The sequence below is a fragment of the Dipodomys merriami genome, unplaced genomic scaffold, assembly GCF_024711535.1.
Source record: "Dipodomys merriami isolate MVZ:Mamm:240054 unplaced genomic scaffold, mDipMer1.0.p SCAF_32, whole genome shotgun sequence".
Taxonomy (NCBI): domain Eukaryota; kingdom Metazoa; phylum Chordata; class Mammalia; order Rodentia; family Heteromyidae; genus Dipodomys; species Dipodomys merriami.
The window spans coordinates 1,063,001-1,079,138 of record NW_027204715.1 but is presented as its reverse complement, the minus strand read 5'-3'; the positions used below and the strand labels follow the sequence as shown (position 1 = coordinate 1,079,138).

The 16,138-nt window shown below is 63.2% G+C and overlaps 1 protein-coding gene across 1 annotated transcript in view; it reads left to right on the top strand.

Moving 5' to 3' along the window:
- Positions 1 to 16,138, top strand: part of Lpcat1 (lysophosphatidylcholine acyltransferase 1) — a 44,723-nt gene that overhangs the window by 21,290 nt on the left and 7,295 nt on the right. Inside the window, exons 3-11 of the mRNA XM_070042136.1 lie at positions 158 to 372; positions 7,113 to 7,222; positions 9,223 to 9,283; positions 10,880 to 10,938; positions 11,390 to 11,424; positions 12,471 to 12,525; positions 14,282 to 14,364; positions 15,302 to 15,427; positions 15,833 to 15,986. Coding sequence (XP_069898237.1) covers positions 158 to 372; positions 7,113 to 7,222; positions 9,223 to 9,283; positions 10,880 to 10,938; positions 11,390 to 11,424; positions 12,471 to 12,525; positions 14,282 to 14,364; positions 15,302 to 15,427; positions 15,833 to 15,986 — 898 coding nt within the window. The remainder of the gene's footprint in view (positions 1 to 157; positions 373 to 7,112; positions 7,223 to 9,222; positions 9,284 to 10,879; positions 10,939 to 11,389; positions 11,425 to 12,470; positions 12,526 to 14,281; positions 14,365 to 15,301; positions 15,428 to 15,832; positions 15,987 to 16,138) is intronic.

Here is a 16,138-nt window from a genome sequence, read left to right as displayed (position 1 = left end):
ACCCTTGTCCTCCAGGACAGCAGGCCTGACCTGACCGCACGCTCATCCCGTGCTGACCCTTGTCCTCCAGGACAGCAGAGCTGACCGCACGCTCATCCCGTGCTGACCCTTGTCCTCCAGGACGGCAGCCTAGCTGACCGTGCTGCCTTCTTTGCAGGGTTGTGGACTTTCTGTTGAAGGCCATCATGCGCACTATGTGGTTTGCTGGTGGCTTCCACCGCATAGCTGTGAAGGGACAACAGGCCCTGCCCACCGAAGCCACCATCCTGACACTGGCACCACACTCGTCCTACTTTGATGCTATCCCTGTCACCATGACCATGTCCTCTATTGTGATGAAGGCGGAGAGCAGGAACATCCCGATCTGGGGAAGTGAGTAAACCCGGGGGAATCTGCACGTGAGGGAGCCTGGGGTTTATGACCCGGAGGTGAGGAGCCCGGGGTGTGTGACCAGGAGGTGAGGGAGCCCGGGGTGTGTGACCAGGAGATGAGGGAGCCCGGGGTGTGTGACCAGGAGGTGAGGAGCCTGGGGTGTGTGACCAGGAGGTGAGGAGCCTGGGGTTTATGACCCGGAGGTGAGGAGCCCGGGGTGTGTGACCAGGAGGTGAGGGAGCCCGGGGTGTGTGACCAGGAGATGAGGGAGCCCGGGGTGTGTGACCAGGAGGTGAGGAGCCTGGGGTGTGTGACCAGGAGGTGAGGAGCCTGGGGTGTGTGACCAGGAGGTGAGGAGCCCGGGGTGTGTGACCAGGAGGTGAGGAGCCCGGGGTGTGTGACCAGGAGGTGAGGAGCCCGGGGTGTGTGACCAGGAGGTGAGGAGCCTGGGGTGTGTGACCAGGAGGTGAGGAGCCCGGGGTGTGTGACCAGGAGGTGAGGGAGGCCAGGGTGTGTGACCAGGAGGTGAGGAGCCTGGGGTGTGTGACCAGGAGGTGAGGAGCCTGGGGTGTGTGACCAGGAGGTGAGGAGCCCGGGGTGTGTGACCAGGAGGTGAGGAGCCTGGGGTGTGTGACCAGGAGGTGAGGAGCCTGGGGTGTGTGACCAGGAGGTGAGGAGCCCGGGGTGTGTGACCAGGAGGTGAGGAGCCCGGGGTGTGTGACCAGGAGGTGAGGAGCCTGGGGTGTGTAACCAGGAGGTGAGGAGCCTGGGGTGTGTGACCAGGAGGTGAGGAGGCCGGGGTGTGTGACCAGGAGGTGAGGAGCCTGGGGTGTGTGACCAGGAGGTGAGGGAGGCTGGGGTGTGTGACCAGGAGGTGAGGTAGGCTGGGGTGTGTGACCAGGAGGTGAGGAGCCTGGGGTGTGTGACCCGGGAGGTGAGGAGCCTGGGGTGTGTGACCAGGAGGTGAGGAGCCTGGGGTGTGTGACCAGGAGGTGAGGGAGGCCAGGGTGTGTGACCAGGAGGTGAGGTGCCTGGGGTGTGTGACCAGGAGGTGAGGAGCCTGGGGTGTGTGACCAGGAGGTGAGGAGCCTGGGGTGTGTGACCAGGAGGTGAGGGAGCCTGGGGTGTGTGACCAGGAGGTGAGGGAGGCTGGGGTGTGTGACCTGGGAGGTGAGGAGCCTGGGGTGTGTGACCAGGAGGTGAGGGAGGCTGGGGTGTGTGACCAGGAGGTGAGGTGCCTGGGGTGTGTGACCTGGGAGGTGAGGTGCCTGGGGTGTGTGACCAGGAGGTGAGGAGCCCGGGGTGTGTGACCTGGGAGGTGAGGTGCCTGGGGTGTGTGACCAGGAGGTGAGGAGCCTGGGGTGTGTGACCAGGAGGTGAGGAGCCTGGGGTGTGTGACCAGGAGGTGAGGAGCCTGGGGTGTGTGACCAGGAGGTGAGGAGCCTGGGGTGTGTGACCAGGAGGTGAGGGAGGCTGGGGTGTGTGACCTGGGAGGTGAGGAGCCTGGGGTGTGTGACCAGGAGGTGAGGGAGGCTGGGGTGTGTGACCAGGAGGTGAGGTAGGCTGGGGTGTGTGACCAGGAGGTGAGGAGCCTGGGGTGTGTGACCAGGAGGTGAGGGAGGCTGGGGTGTGTGACCAGGAGGTGAGGAGCCTGGGGTGTGTAACCAGGAGGTGAGGAGCCTGGGGTGTGTGACCAGGAGGTGAGGGAGGCTGGGGTGTGTGACCTGGGAGGTGAGGAGCCTGGGGTGTGTGACCAGGAGGTGAGGAGCCTGGGGTGTGTGACCAGGAGGTGAGGAGCCTGGGGTGTGTGACCAGGAGGTGAGGAGCCTGGGGTGTGTGACCAGGAGGTGAGGAGCCTGGGGTGTGTGACCAGGAGGTGAGGGAGGCTGGGGTGTGTGACCTGGGAGGTGAGGAGCCTGGGGTGTGTGACCAGGAGGTGAGGAGCCTGGGGTGTGTGACCAGGAGGTGAGGGAGGCTGGGGTGTGTGACCAGGAGGTGAGGGAGGCTGGGGTGTGTGACCTGGGAGGTGAGGAGCCCGGGGTGTGTGACCAGGAGGTGAGGGAGGCTGGGCTGGGTACGTGATTTCTGGGTGTGGGTCTGAGGCCCCCAGGAGAAGCTGTTGGTGCAGGCTCCACACAGGCCTGGACCTCAGCCCACCCTGCAGCGCACATTCCCTGTAGGCCACTCCCCATGTCACAGGCCCTGCCCTGCCCATTTCCCCGTGGTGGCCTCCTCTGTGGCAGGAGCCGAGTGAGTTTTAGGAGCACCACGTGGCTGAGGTCTGCCCTGCTGGCTCGGGTCTCTGTCACCCAGCCACGCAGCGTCTGGGGCTGCTCACCAGGCGGGCTGTCCCCAGGCGGCAGCGACTGCATGGACCACAATAGCCTGTGGCCCGGTGGGCTCCGAGCAGGCCCGAGGGCTGTGTAGGCAGAGGGCCTCATTCTGGAACTGGAAGTCCAGCGTCCCGAGAGCAGGCCATGCTCTCCAGAGCTCCCTGTCCCCCTTCCTGCCTCCTGCTGTCCCTCGTCTCGTGTCACTCGTGTTGCTGGGTGGCATCTTCCAAGACCTCTGTCCTCTAGGCCACAGGTATGGGCTCTGGGGCTGAGAACTGCTGGGCCCGCAGCACTGTCCCTCTGGGCTGCTCCCCACACCCCAGCAGCCTCCCCCGAGGTCCAGCAGTGCAGAGGAGTACCGTGGAGAGTTCCAGGCATGAGGAGAAGGGCTTGGGGGTGTGGGCGCTGTGGGGAGCACTATAGGAGGAGGGTTCCCTGTCATCGGCCCTGGCCAGGCTTTGAATGTGGCTCCACCTGCCGCCGTATCAATTAACTCTTGAATGCATGACGGGGAGGGACAGGTGTCTCCTGCCCCGTGCAGTGTCCTTGGCACTGTGTGCCATTGATGCTCCCAGTTGATCCTCCTGGCCTCAGAGAATGGGTGCTCCAGGAGAGGACCTATGTGCCTTTCAGAACTGTCCTGTGCAGGGTGCAGGTCTGAGGAGCTCTACAAAGGAGCACCTCTCTGTACCCCAGTTCTCGGCACCCCCGCCCCCCATGCTCCGGTCCTGCTAGTGTCCCCTGAGAACGAACACCCCTCTGTACCCCACTTTTCTCCACCCCCGCCCCCCCAGGCTCCGGTCCTGCTACTGTCCCCTGAGAACAAGCACCTCTCTAAACCCCAGTTCACTGCACCCCAGGCCCTGAGAGAGCTCAGAATATCGAGGACACTGTTTGGCCACAGAGGACGTGTAGACGACAGTCAGTTCTCATCTCTCCACACCCCAGCTTCTGCAGAGGGGAAGCAGATCTGATGTAGGGGACCCAGGGTCTGTGGTTCGCCCCGAGATGAAGTGAGACGCCAAGTCAAGCTGGAGGCCGCATGAGCCTGTCCAGCCACCGTCCTCAGAAAGAGAAGCCAACCGTAGCCATAATGCCACGCCCCAAGCAAGCGGGGCCACCCCTGCTTCTGGAGCAGGGGCTTCCAAACCCCTTGGGCTCACGACTCTGTTGAAAACATTTTAAACAAGTTCATTTTAGAGCTATCGGCATGGCTGGTGGGTGACCCCGCGTGGGTGGCCTCCTCTGAGTGCCGCCCGTGTCTGCAGGGCCACAGGGCCGCAGGCTTGCCCTGGCCTACAGCAGGCTGGCACCCCGCCACCCTTGCGTGCGTGGTGCACTCCCAGCAAGCACTGTGGTCCCTCCTGCCCCAGAACCTACACCCCCAGGCTCCATTTCCAGGCGTTACAGGGGTGACAAGGTTCACCAGGACTGCTCCAAACACCACCCAGGGGTCACTCAGACGATGGGTTCTGGCAGGCCCCTCCCCTCCCGTGTTGACCCCTGGACTCGCCTAATAATCCAGGCTGCCTTCCATGCTCATTTTCTCATCTTACCATTAGAGACAGAAGATCGATCCCTGGGCTTCTGTTCTCAGTGAGGCCCACAGACCCAGGTGCTGTCCTCAGGGTGTCGCCGCCTCTGGAGAAGCCTGGGCTTCTGAGGCTTTGCCCCTCTCTCCACCGTGCTCTGGTTCTCAACAGCCAGGGTAGCAGCAGCAGGAAGCCGATGAGTAAGGGTGAAGTGGTTTCTGGAATGGCAGAATGGCCATGATTCAAGATGTAAGAAAAACAAGACCTCCAGACGGCAGGACCACAGGCACCCTGGACCGCCAGGAGAGTTCCGTGTCCTGACCAGTAATTGCAAGAACAGAGCGTTTTCCTTTTTAAGATCATGAGCTTTTGTGTGTGCGCGCCAGTCCTGGGGCTTGAAGTCTCCAGGCCTGGGCACTGACCCTGAGCTTTTTTGCTCCAGACTGGAGATTCACCGCTTGAGCCACACCTCCACGTCCAGCTTTTTGGTGGTTAATTGGAGATAAGAGTCTCACAGACTTTCCTGTCTGAGATGGCTTTGAACCTTAGTCCTCAGCCTCCTGGGTAGCTAGGATTACAGGAGTGAGTCACCGGTGCCCAGCTCACTCTGTGCTCTTAGGAGACATCCAAGAAAGAGGAAAAGTGACAAAATGCTCTTTACAAGTGGCAAAGAAAAGAACCCCAGGCGAGGACTGTGCAGCCAGCTGAGCCCGGGTCAGATGGGCGGGCCAGCGGGCAGCAGGCAGGCAGGCAGGCGGGCAGGCAGGCAGGCGGGCAGGCAGGCAGGCTGGCCCGGGGTGACTGTGGGGAGCCCACTCCCCACTGCTTCTCAGACGGCAAGCCCTGCCCGACTGGTTTATTCTAAAGCCTCTGTTTTCTGAGGACTGCCTTTCCACGTTACATGCTCTTTCGGGAGGACCAGCACACAGCAGCTGCGGTGGCATGCCCCCGTGGGCACCCACGCCCGAGCAGCACCAAGGCCCCCGCGGGCACCCACGTCCTGAGCAGCACCGAGGCCCCCGTGGGCACCCATCCCTGAGCAGCACCAAGGCCCCCGCGGGCACCCACGCCCGAGCAGCACCGAGGCCCCCGCGGGCACCCACGCCCGAGAAGCACCGAGGCCCCCGCGGGCACCCACGTCCTGAGCAGCACCGAGGCCCCCGCGGGCACCCACGCCCGAGCAGCACCGAGGCCCCCGCGGGCACCCACGCCCGAGCAGCACCGAGGCCCCCGCGGGCACCCACGCCCTGAGCAGCACCAAGGCCCCCGCGGGCACCCACGCCCTGAGCAGCACCAAGGCCCCCGCGGGCACCCATCCCTGAGCAGCACCGAGGCCCCCGCGGGCACCCACGCCCAAGCAGCACCAAGGCCCCCGCGGGCACCCACGCCCAAGCAGCACCAAGGCCCCCGCGGGCACCCACGCCCAAGCAGCACCAAGGCCCCCGCGGGCACCCACGCCCAAGCAGCACCAAGGCCCCCGCGGGCACCCACGCCCAAGCAGCACCGAGGCCCCCGCGGGCACCCACGCCCTGAGCAGCACCAAGGCCCCCGCGGGCACCCACGCCCAAGCAGCACCGAGGCCCCCGCGGGCACCCATCCCTGAGCAGCACCAAGGCCCCCGCGGGCACCCACGCCCTGAGCAGCACCGAGGCCCCCGCGGGCACCCACGCCCAAGCAGCACCAAGGCCCCCGCGGGCACCCATCCCTGAGCAGCACCAAGGCCCCCGCGGGCACCCACGCCCTGAGCAGCACAGAGGCCCCCGCGGGCACCCATCCCTGAGCAGCACCGAGGCCCCCGCGGGCACCCATCCCTGAGCAGCACCGAGGCCCCCGCGGGCACCCACGCCCGAGCAGCACCAAGGCCCCCGCGGGCACCCACGCCCGAGCAGCACCAAGGCCCCCGCGGGCACCCACGCCCTGAGCAGCACCGAGGCCCCCGCGGGCACCCACGCCCAAGCAGCACCGAGGCCCCCGCGGGCACCCATCCCTGAGCAGCACCGAGGCCCCCGCGGGCACCCACGCCCGAGCAGCACCGAGGCCCCCGTGGGCACCCATCCCTGAGCAGCACCGAGGCCCCCGCGGGCACCCACGCCCAAGCAGCACCGAGGCCCCCGTGGGCACCCATCCCTGAGCAGCACCAAGGCCCCCGCGGGCACCCACGCCCAAGCAGCACCGAGGCCCCCGCGGGCACCCACGCCCAAGCAGCACCGAGGCCCCCGCGGGCACCCACGCCCTGAGCAGCACAGAGGCCCCCGCGGGCACCCATCCCTGAGCAGCACCGAGGCCCCCAGGCCTCTCCCAGCCAAGCACCGCTGCCACCTTCTCTCTTACTGTGCTGGAAGCCGGAGGATCCAGGTGTTGTCCTGGGTGATGCCGGCGGCCCTGTTCCTGGCAGTGGCCAGCATTCTCCTGTCAGCCCCTCGCGCCCTCTGTGGGTACCACACAGCCCTCCTGGCCCTTCCCTGCCTCCGCCTCTCTTCAGTTCCTCGAACACCCGTGACTGGAGTTGGGTGGACGCATCCTCGCTGGCTATCCCAAGCACCTCCCGTGCAGAGGGCCTGCAGACAGGCCCGAGTCTGTCTTTGGAGATGCGGTTCGAACCTCGCAGGGGCGGGGTCCGCACCTGTGTCAGGACACAGTGTCTTCAGCCGTCTGCTTTTGGTGAGGTCAGGCTTCCACTCTGAACTCGTTTATGGTGAACCCTCACTTTGTAACTTTCAGACTTGGGGTGTAGGGCTGTCACTGGCAGGAAGTTTGTGGGGGAGTTGGGGCCCGCGGGGCGTCTCTGCGGGCGCACTTGCACCAGGCCCCTGGGGACCCCTTACCTAGTCCTGCATACGGGAGCCGAGCCGTGACCTCTCCTAACCCCTTGCAGCCCTGATACGGTACATACGCCCAGTGTTCGTGTCCCGGTCCGACCAGGACTCGCGCAGGAAGACTGTGGAGGAGATCAAGAGGCGGGCGCAGTCTGGCACGTGGCCTCAGGTAAGCCGCCCGCCTGCCGCTCAGTCGCTTATTCCAAAAGATGTGAGCTTTGGGGAAGGGGGGACCGGGGACTGGGCAGGGAGGGCAGGGTCTCGGTGTTATCTAGTGTGGGGTTTGTTTCTCGCTTTGGTTCTGGTGAATGTGTAAGTCAGAGAGTGTGCCCGGGAAGCTGGGCCTTAGTGTCAGATTTGAGAGGAGAGCAGTGACCACGTAGACTTCCCCAGTGCGTCAGGTTCCTTGGTCCAAGGTCTGGGTGGAGGCTGGCTGGTCTGTCTGTCCCTCAATCTGGGCTCCTTTCTGAGTGATCTGTGAGCCTGCAAGGTAGCTTCCTGACCCTGACACACCCAAAGCTGTAAGCCACGTTCCCATAGCCACCCCTCCCCCCACCAGCAGCCCCCGCTGGGCCGCGACCTGTGTGTCCAGCTCGCCTGCTAAGGTTTTCTTTCTAACTGAGCAACTCGTGGCTGCTGGGGCTCTCGGAACTCCCCAGCCTGGTGGCTCAGGGCACTGTGGGTCTGGTCCCGTGGCCCAGGGCACCGTGGGTCTGGTCACGGGCAGCCCGGTGGCTCAGGGCACCGTGGGTCTGGTCACGGGCAGCCCGGGAGGCTCACGGCTTCCAGGGTACCCAGCTTCTACCCCTACACCTGCACCCCTCAGATGTGCTAGCCCACGCTGCCAGACAGGAAGATTGCCTACAGGTCCAGACTGGAATGGCGTGAACTGGGCTGGAGCGCACAGAGCAGTGGCTTATGCCACCAAGCGTCAGTGTGGATCAGCATGGACGGGGTATCAGTGCACGTCCTCACTGACCACTCCCTGGGCGCTGCCCCTGCCCAACCATCCTCCTGCCAGCCTGCCCCTCCTCCACTCCTCCTCCCCCCTTCCTCCTGCCTGCCCCTCCTCCAGTCCTCCAGCCCCTCCTCCAGTCCTCCAGCCCCCCTCCTCCTGCCTGCCCCTCCTCCTGCCTGCCCCCTCCCCAGTCCTCCTGCCTGCCCCTCCTCCAGTCCTCCAGCCCCTCCTCCAGTCCTCCTGCCCCTCCTCCAGTCCTCCAGCCCCTCCTCCTCCTGCCTGCCCCTCCTCCAGTCCTCCTGCCCCTCCTCCAGTCCTCCTGCCCCTCCTCCAGTCCTCCTGCCCCCTCCCCAGTCCTCCTGCCCCTCCTCCAGTCCTCCTGCCTGCCCCTCCTCCAGTCCTCCTGCCCCTCCTCCACTCCTCCTGCCCCCTCCCCAGTCCTCCTGCCCCTCCTCCAGTCCTCCTGCCCCCTCCCCAGTCCTCCTGCCTGCCCCTCCTCCAGTCCTCCTGCCCCTCCTCCACTCCTCCTGCCCCCTCCCCAGTCCTCCTGCCCCTCCTCCAGTCCTCCTGCCTGCCTCTCCTCCAGTCCTGCCTGCCCTCTCCTCCAGTCCTCCTGCCCCTCCTCCACTCCTCCTGCCTGCCTCTCCTCCAGTCCTGCCTGCCCTCTCCTCCAGTCCTCCTGCCCCTCCTCCAGTCCTCCTGCCCCTCCTCCAGTCCTCCTGCCCCCCTCCTCCTGCCTGCCCCTCCTCCAGTCCTCCTGCCCCTCCTCCAGTCCTGCCTGCTCCTCCTCCAATGTGTTTCCTTGTCCATCTCTCTCTGCTTTCCACCCCCCCCACCCATCACCCCCCCTCCCCGTTCTAGAGTTTGAAGTGAGGGCCTCACACTTACATGCGATGCAGACACTCACTTTAGCACACACTTTCTGCTTTACTTTTCAGATAAACTTCTCAACCCCTAGTGGCTAAGGACATAGGCGTGAGCCACCGTACCCGCTACACTTAGTGAGAATAAGGGCTGCATATTCTGTGTCACTGGGCAGTGGGTCCCGCTGGTGAGGGCTGTGGTCTCCGGGCACTCTGCTTCCAGGGCCTGATGAAGCAGAGCTCAGTGGAGCCAGGTCCCTGCACGGAGCAGCGTGGCAAGATACTGCCTTTGGACCCCAGATTGTGATTATGATGGTTTTGTGCTGACTTTCTTTTTCTCACTTCAAGATAATGATTTTTCCAGAAGGAACCTGTACAAATAGGACCTGCCTGATCACCTTCAAACCTGGTAGGTAGCTTTCTTAATTACTTTTCTCCTCCAGGAAGGGGAAATATTAAAGCAGTGTCTCTATAAATGGTGTCATAGGCCAATAACCTTTTAAAATCCCTATTGTTCTTTATGTTGGGATTCTTGGAGATATTTCTAAGAAAAGCCACAGAATAAGTCATAGCTCAGAGCCAAGGAGCGCAGTGCCTGGACGAGGAATGGTTGGATGGCCGTCTCCGTTCTGAGCTGTGGCCTTGGTGTGAGGCGCTGGCTCAGGACAGCTCAGGGCCGCCGCTCGCATGGGGTCCCTCCGGCCTGCACCCCGCCTCTCAGAGCCCCTCAGCCCCTTCTGTGCTGTCTCAGGGAGAAGGGACCAGCGCACCCCCCTCAGACCTGCTCTCGCGTTGGGGTCTTGCCCTTGGCCTTGGCCGCCTTGTGAGAACAGAGTCCTGTCCTGACTGCCGGGTTTGCTGAGGGGCAGGAGGGGCTTCGTCTCCAGTTTTCCCTTCTTCCTGCCTTTCTCCTGTGCTTTTCAAAAGTGCTGGGCCTTGTGAACTGTTCCCAGGGCGGCACCAGACCACACAGTGCTGCCAGAGAATTGTCTGGGTTCCGCTGTGCTGCCTGCAGGCGGGGTGGCCCAACCTCGGGCCCCTCTGGGCTCTTGGAGGGCGGGGCAGCCTTGGTGGGCAGGGGGTAGTCTGGCCATCACTGCGACCCAGCCTCAGTTGCTCAGTTGCTCTGAGCAGAGTGCTCGGGGCAGGGCGTGGTGATGGAGGAGGGGAAGGCCGCGCGCTGGGGGGGCTCCAGGACTGTTCATGGGAAATTCCACGTCCTCAGCACCACGGACAGAGGAGGAGACACGTGGTCTCTGGTCTCCATCCAGGCAGCCCATGTGGTGCTTCCCCGGGAGCAGCCCCCGGCTGCTGGGACACAGCTGGGGGGGGGGAGGCTGGCATGGCAGTGTGTGGCAGAGCCGCTGCGGGCGGAGTGTGCGCCAGCTCCCTGCGAGACGCAGTACTGTCCAGCCGCATCCAGGTCTGCTGCCCCCTGGAAACCCCTCAGCAAGCCCTGGGTAGAGTAGCCAGAGACCATGGCAGAGACCATGGCAGATCTGGTCCCAGTAAGAAGAGAAGAGAAGGAACTTCAAGTAAGACCTGAGTATAAAGCTGGGCATGGCGGTTCACCGCTGGCCCCCAGACCTCGGGACGGGCCAGCCCGCACGCTGTGAGGAGTCTGTCTCCAGCACAGACAGACTCACAGAGGTAGGCTTCTGTGAACAGCACACGCGTGTCCCCGCAGTCGGTGCACCAGGGCGGGTGGCTGCTGGTAGCAGGAGGCCGGCCTGGGTCCGGTGGCCGTGAGCATAGGCGTCTCCGGGTCTAAGCCCTGGGGTAGGTGAGACTCCAGCTGGGAGGAAACTGTCGCCCTGCCCAGGAGGGAGCCTGCGGGGCCTGGCCTCGGCCTTGGCATCCCGCGGAGCCCGTGGGCGCCTGTCACTGTGGGCCGGTGGGCCTGGGCCTGGGCGGCGGTACTGCAGGGTGGAGCCCAGTGTCTGCAGGCTGCAGAAGGGTGAGCGGGCTCCCCTCCCGCTGCCTCAGGCTGGCCTTCCTTCCCCAGGAGCCTTCATTCCCGGAGTCCCCGTGCAGCCCGTGGTGTTGCGGTATCCAAACAAACTGGTATGTCTCTCTTCCTGGGTCCCGGGGCACGGGGAGAGGGGTGGGGACCCTCGTGTTTTCAGGGCTGCCACTCCCCTTGCCCCTGCGGAGCAGCCGCGAGGAGGTCGCGCAGCCCAGGAGGCGGGGCCTCGCAGCCATGTCAGGAGCCCCCCACCCCCACCCCGCGCGCGTGCTGGACAATGAGGCTGTCTCTCCCCTGCACCTGTGTTCTCACGCCATCCTCGTGCACACGCACAGCCTCTCGGCCGCCGGGAGCAGGCTGTCCCAGTTCCTGGTCTGTGCTGCCGGAGCACAGGCCGGGCCCGCTGGGAAGGGCGGGTGGGTGTTTGAGGGTCTGCGGTGGTGAGCCCCTTCTCCCCTGCGCTGGCCAGCGGGGGTGGGCGCGCCTGGAGAGGCCGTGTGCACACGACCAGACGCCAGGCGTGCTCAGTGCTGCTGCTTCCTCCCGCAGGACACCATCACGTGGACGTGGCAAGGACCTGGAGCGTGAGTTTCTTCTTCTTTGTCCTCTCGCTTCATGGCGGCGTGGGCTGCTTGCTGATTGTCCCCGTTCCTTTGCCGGTGGCTCAGCCCATTATGAGACCTCAGTGTCTCGTGTGGCCTTGGACAGGACTCCTGGATTCCAGGGACCTGAGTTCTACGCCCCCAGCACCAGGGGGACGGTCACTCAGCCCATGTCTGTCCGCTCATACTGCCAATGTCCACTAGGTGGCTTTGGTGTCCAGTCGTCTACACTGGCGTGGGGCTCGGTGGCGTTTTGGCCAGGGAGGCCCTTGGGGTTAGAGCCCTCGTCCCCTGGTGCAGACAGTGAGGGTCGGATAGCAACCTCAGGGCCCCAGAGGTGGTGTGTGAGCTGAGCGTGGGAGGGTAGGGAGTCGGGGGTGGAGCAGGGGACCGCCGGAGGCCGGCCCAGGGCTTGGGGGCAGGGTGCTGCACCCCGGCAGCCCTCGGGTCTCGCCAGGGTGTGGAGCATGACCCGGGGGAGGGCTCACGACAGATCCACATGGTGCCAGCTCAGGCCGGGGCGGGGGCTGGGGGCTCTGTGGGGCTCCCGGCCTGGGCCTGGGGCCAACGCGATGAGGCATACCCAGGACCCCACGGTGAGTAAGGAGGCGGCCTGGCCGTGTGCTGGCCCAGGAGAGACGAGGGCCGGCCAAGGACGGGGCCCCGGTGCTGCTGCCCGCTCTGCTCCTGTGCACTCAGCGTGGGGCCTGGGACATGGTCTGACGCGGGGCTTGAGGTCTGCCCCGGGCGGACGTATTATAAACATGAGTCCCCGCAGGAGAAGGTAGCTAGAAGAGCTGAAGACAAGGACACACGTTTAATGTGAACGAAAGTCACCTCTCCAGGGTGCCACATGGGGCCGCCAGCAGCACCCCATCCTGTGGAGGGGAAGCGGGGCTCAGGGGCCCCCCGTCCTGATGGAGGGGAAGCGGGCTCAGACCTGCTCCACATCTGGGAGTCATTCACCTGCGAGAATTCCAGTCCTTATTTTTTAACCAAAGCTGAAAATCTTCAATGCTGTTTTCAAGGTTGAAAATCCTGTGGCTCACGCTGTGCCAGTTTCACAACCAAGTGGAGATAGAGGTATGCATGGATTCCGTGTTAACTACTGAGTTGCGTGTGTGTAAGTCTATAAATCAAGATGTATGAATACAACATTACCCAGTGCTGTGTTAGGGTATATCCAGCATATACAGTGTTGTGTACAGGTACAATGTTAACTGCATTCACCCGCTGGGGGCTGTGTTGATTCCTTGCTAAATAGTGTAACATTCTGATATCAACAAAATGTTCCCTGGGTATCTCTGCATTTCTTAGATCCCTTAGAGGGGCGTGCCCGGCCACTTAGCTCAAATGATTTTATATCCTGCATGTTTTGAACCATTAAGACAGGATTTTTAAAATTGATAGGGAAGCTAAGCCTATCACTGTTTCATCGTGGGGCTTTTGGAGCGTAAGCACGTGTAAAACTGGCACATACACAGCAATGTTTTATTTGTACCTAATTCTCACACCACTGACTTCAACCTGTGACGCTCCTGTTGGCTGCCTGGCTGGGAGTCCTCGGGGCCAGACACCATTCTCTTGCCTGAATTAAACATCATGAGTGCAGCCTGAAGCGTTGTCCGTGGAAGGTGCAAGTTGTTTCTCTTTCTTGTGGGCACACAAGTTGTACAAAGGTGTTTCAGTGCGGTAGTCTCGCACCTGCTCAGTGTCCTCCGATCACACTCTCCGGAACACTTACGCGTGCATGTGAAGTTCCTGGCCGCCTCCTCCCATTCGACCCCTGGGGTGCCACACCCATGGGTATGCTGCTTTTTTTGGCGTGTGTTGCCTGTCCCCTGGGGTCGACGTGGTGTTTCACACGCGCACACAGTACACGTTCACCAGCTGGGCTCCCTCCCGGCACCCCGCCCATGATTCCTTACGCCGTCTGCACGCACACACTGACTCCATCCACCCTCCCTCAAAGGTAGTCGCAGGATGGACTTGCACGCCTGCCTTGGGCACTGGAAGTCGTTTGCAGAGCAGTGGACGCCCAGCCTGGTGTCCTGCCCGTTGTTCACTTACGCAGAAGGGCTCTGAAGGACTGAGGGCACTAAGGGCCCGGACAGAGCCCCCATGGCCGCCCTGCTTTTAGCATTGCTGTGGTTCCTTCTGTTGGCCACCAGGTGGCAGCACCACCAGCTCCAGGGTTAAGCTTGGCCTTGGGCTGGCTACAGCCTCCTCCATTTAGACAGCTGTTTCAGACCTGGCTTCTTGCTTTTTCTTTCAGGGCCTGCGCACTGTCCCCGAGCCTCTGTACTCAAGGCTAGCTTTCTATTGCTTGAGTCACAGCACTACTCCTGGCTATTTTTTGAGTAGTCTGCTGGAGATAGGGTCTCGTGGCCGCTGGCTTCGCTCCGCAATCCTCAGGGCTCGGCCTCCTGAGTAGCTAGGATGACGGGTGTGAGCCACCTGTGGTCAGTGTGGCTTCTCACTTCAAGAGAAAAGAGAGACGAGATGGCTTTGCAGCATGCCTCTCAGTGTCCTTACTAGTGCCACTGTTACGAGAAGAAGCATGGCAGTTCGTGGGATTTTCAGAGAGGGGCAGTCCTGGAGTCTGAACTCGGGGACTGTGCTTCAGAGGATCTTGCTTTATGCCAGCTGGCCTGGCCTGGCGTCCTTCTGTTTGCGTTTCGTGGGTTGGCCCGACCCCTGGTCGAGGTGGTGAGAGTCCTGGGAAAGATGGATTCTCGTGAACTTCTTGCTGAGTTCTGTCAGCCTGGTGGTTGAGGCTCTTGATGGCCCTGGTGCGGCCAGGGTGGTGGCCTGGTGGTGACGAGTTTTTCTTGTGCAGTTCCTTCCCGTGTACCACCCTTCCGAGGAGGAGGAGAGGAGCCCCGCCCTGTACGCCAGCAACGTGCGGCGCGTCATGGCCGAGTGAGTGAGCTGCCGGCTCTGCCCCGGGGGACGGGCTGGTGCCAGCCTGTGGCGACACTGCCTGGCCTTCATTCTGCTCCAGTGGCTTTTATCTGACGGTGTCTCCTCTTGTTTGACGTCCTGAGGACGGGTATTGCTTCACTTTGCAAATATCAAACCGTCAGCCACCCCAGGCTGTATCCCCAGGGGTCCAGCGAGAGTCAGGGACCGGGTCACGGTGTCCCCGGGCGTCCAGCGGGAGTCAGGGACCGGGCCACCGTGTCCCCAGGCGTCCAGCGGGAGTCAGGGGCCGGGTCACGGTGTCCCCGGGCGTCCAGCGGGAGTCAGGGGCCGGGCCACCGTGTCCCTGGGGGTTTCCGTCCACATTCATCTCATTTCTTTCTTCAGCGTTTACTTTGACTAGGATGGTTGGTGTGGAGCCCCGTGAGGGCCTCATCCACCGAGGGGAAGCACGGGCCATCCTCTGGGGACGGGCCGTGCGACGGTGGACAGTGGACCTGCACAGCTCCCCTTGGGAGGCTGTGGGAGCCGGGGCCGTGGGGCGCCTGCTTGTTTCTGAGGCCCCTGAGCTCCCAGCTTCCCCCAGGCTCAGGCAGCTCGAAGCAGTGGGCACTCCCCGCAGGAATCGAGAGCGGGTCAGGGCAGTGGGCACTCCCCGCAGGAATCGGGAGCGGGTCAGGGCAGTGGGCACTCCCCGCAGGAATCAGGAGTGGGTCAGGGCAGTGGGCACTCCCCGCAGGAATCGGGAGCGGGTCAGGGCAGTGGGCACTCCCCGCAGGAATCGGGAGTGGGTCAGGGCAGTGGGCACTTCCCCGTGGGCATCAGGAGCGGGTCAGGCGTGGACGCTTGCTTCCTGTGGCCTTTGGTGGCCCCGCGTCTCGCAGCCCCTCTGTGCTGTTGCTGCTGCGGGAGTGGCTGACCCTCCCCTCTGTTCCAGGGCCTTGGGCGTCTCGGTGACTGACTACACGTTCGAGGACTGCCAGCTGGCCCTGGCGGAAGGCCAGCTCCGGCTCCCTGCTGACACCTGCCTGCTAGAGTTCGCCAGGCTCGTGCGGGGTCTCGGGTACGCGCCTGCCGTTGTCCGTTGTCCGAGGGTTTGTCCCTGGTGCAGCCGAGGCTACATGAGGCGGCGAAGTGGGTGGTCCCTAATAGGCCTGTTCTGCTTTTCTGTTTTGTTTTGTTTTTCTCAAATATCAACTTGAGTCCACATGGAAAGAGGCCTTAAAAATCGCGTGACGGTGCCAGCTGCCCGTGTGGGTGCTGTGCCGGGTGGGGCTTCTGGGAACCAGGACCCCGCAGGCCAGGGGCACGCAGCTGGACGCGATCGGGGCCGGCATGAGGGACAGGGCGCACCTTGCCGCTTAAAGACCACGTGTTTAACGTTGACATCAGCTTCCAAACCCAGCCATGAGTCTCCTGTGTTAGCATCCGGGTTTACTGAAAAAGCCATTCCCTCTTTTTCATTTAGGCTAAAACCAGAAAAACTTGAAAAAGATCTGGACAAATACTCAGAACGTGCCAGGAGGAGGAGCGGGGAGAGGATCGGTCTGTCCGAGTTCGCTGAGTACCTGGAGGTCCCCGTCTCCGACACCCTGGAAGACATGTTCTCACTGTTTGACGAGGTAGGGCCAGTGGAGGGGTCTTGGTGGCACCAGCTCCTGACTTCCTAGAATCTGAGTGGTTCACACGATGATTGGAATGCATCCTAGATGACCTCAGCCCTGGCCGGCTGGTGCTCGGGTTGGAATTCGGGGCTTCCCGCTTGCTAGGTGGG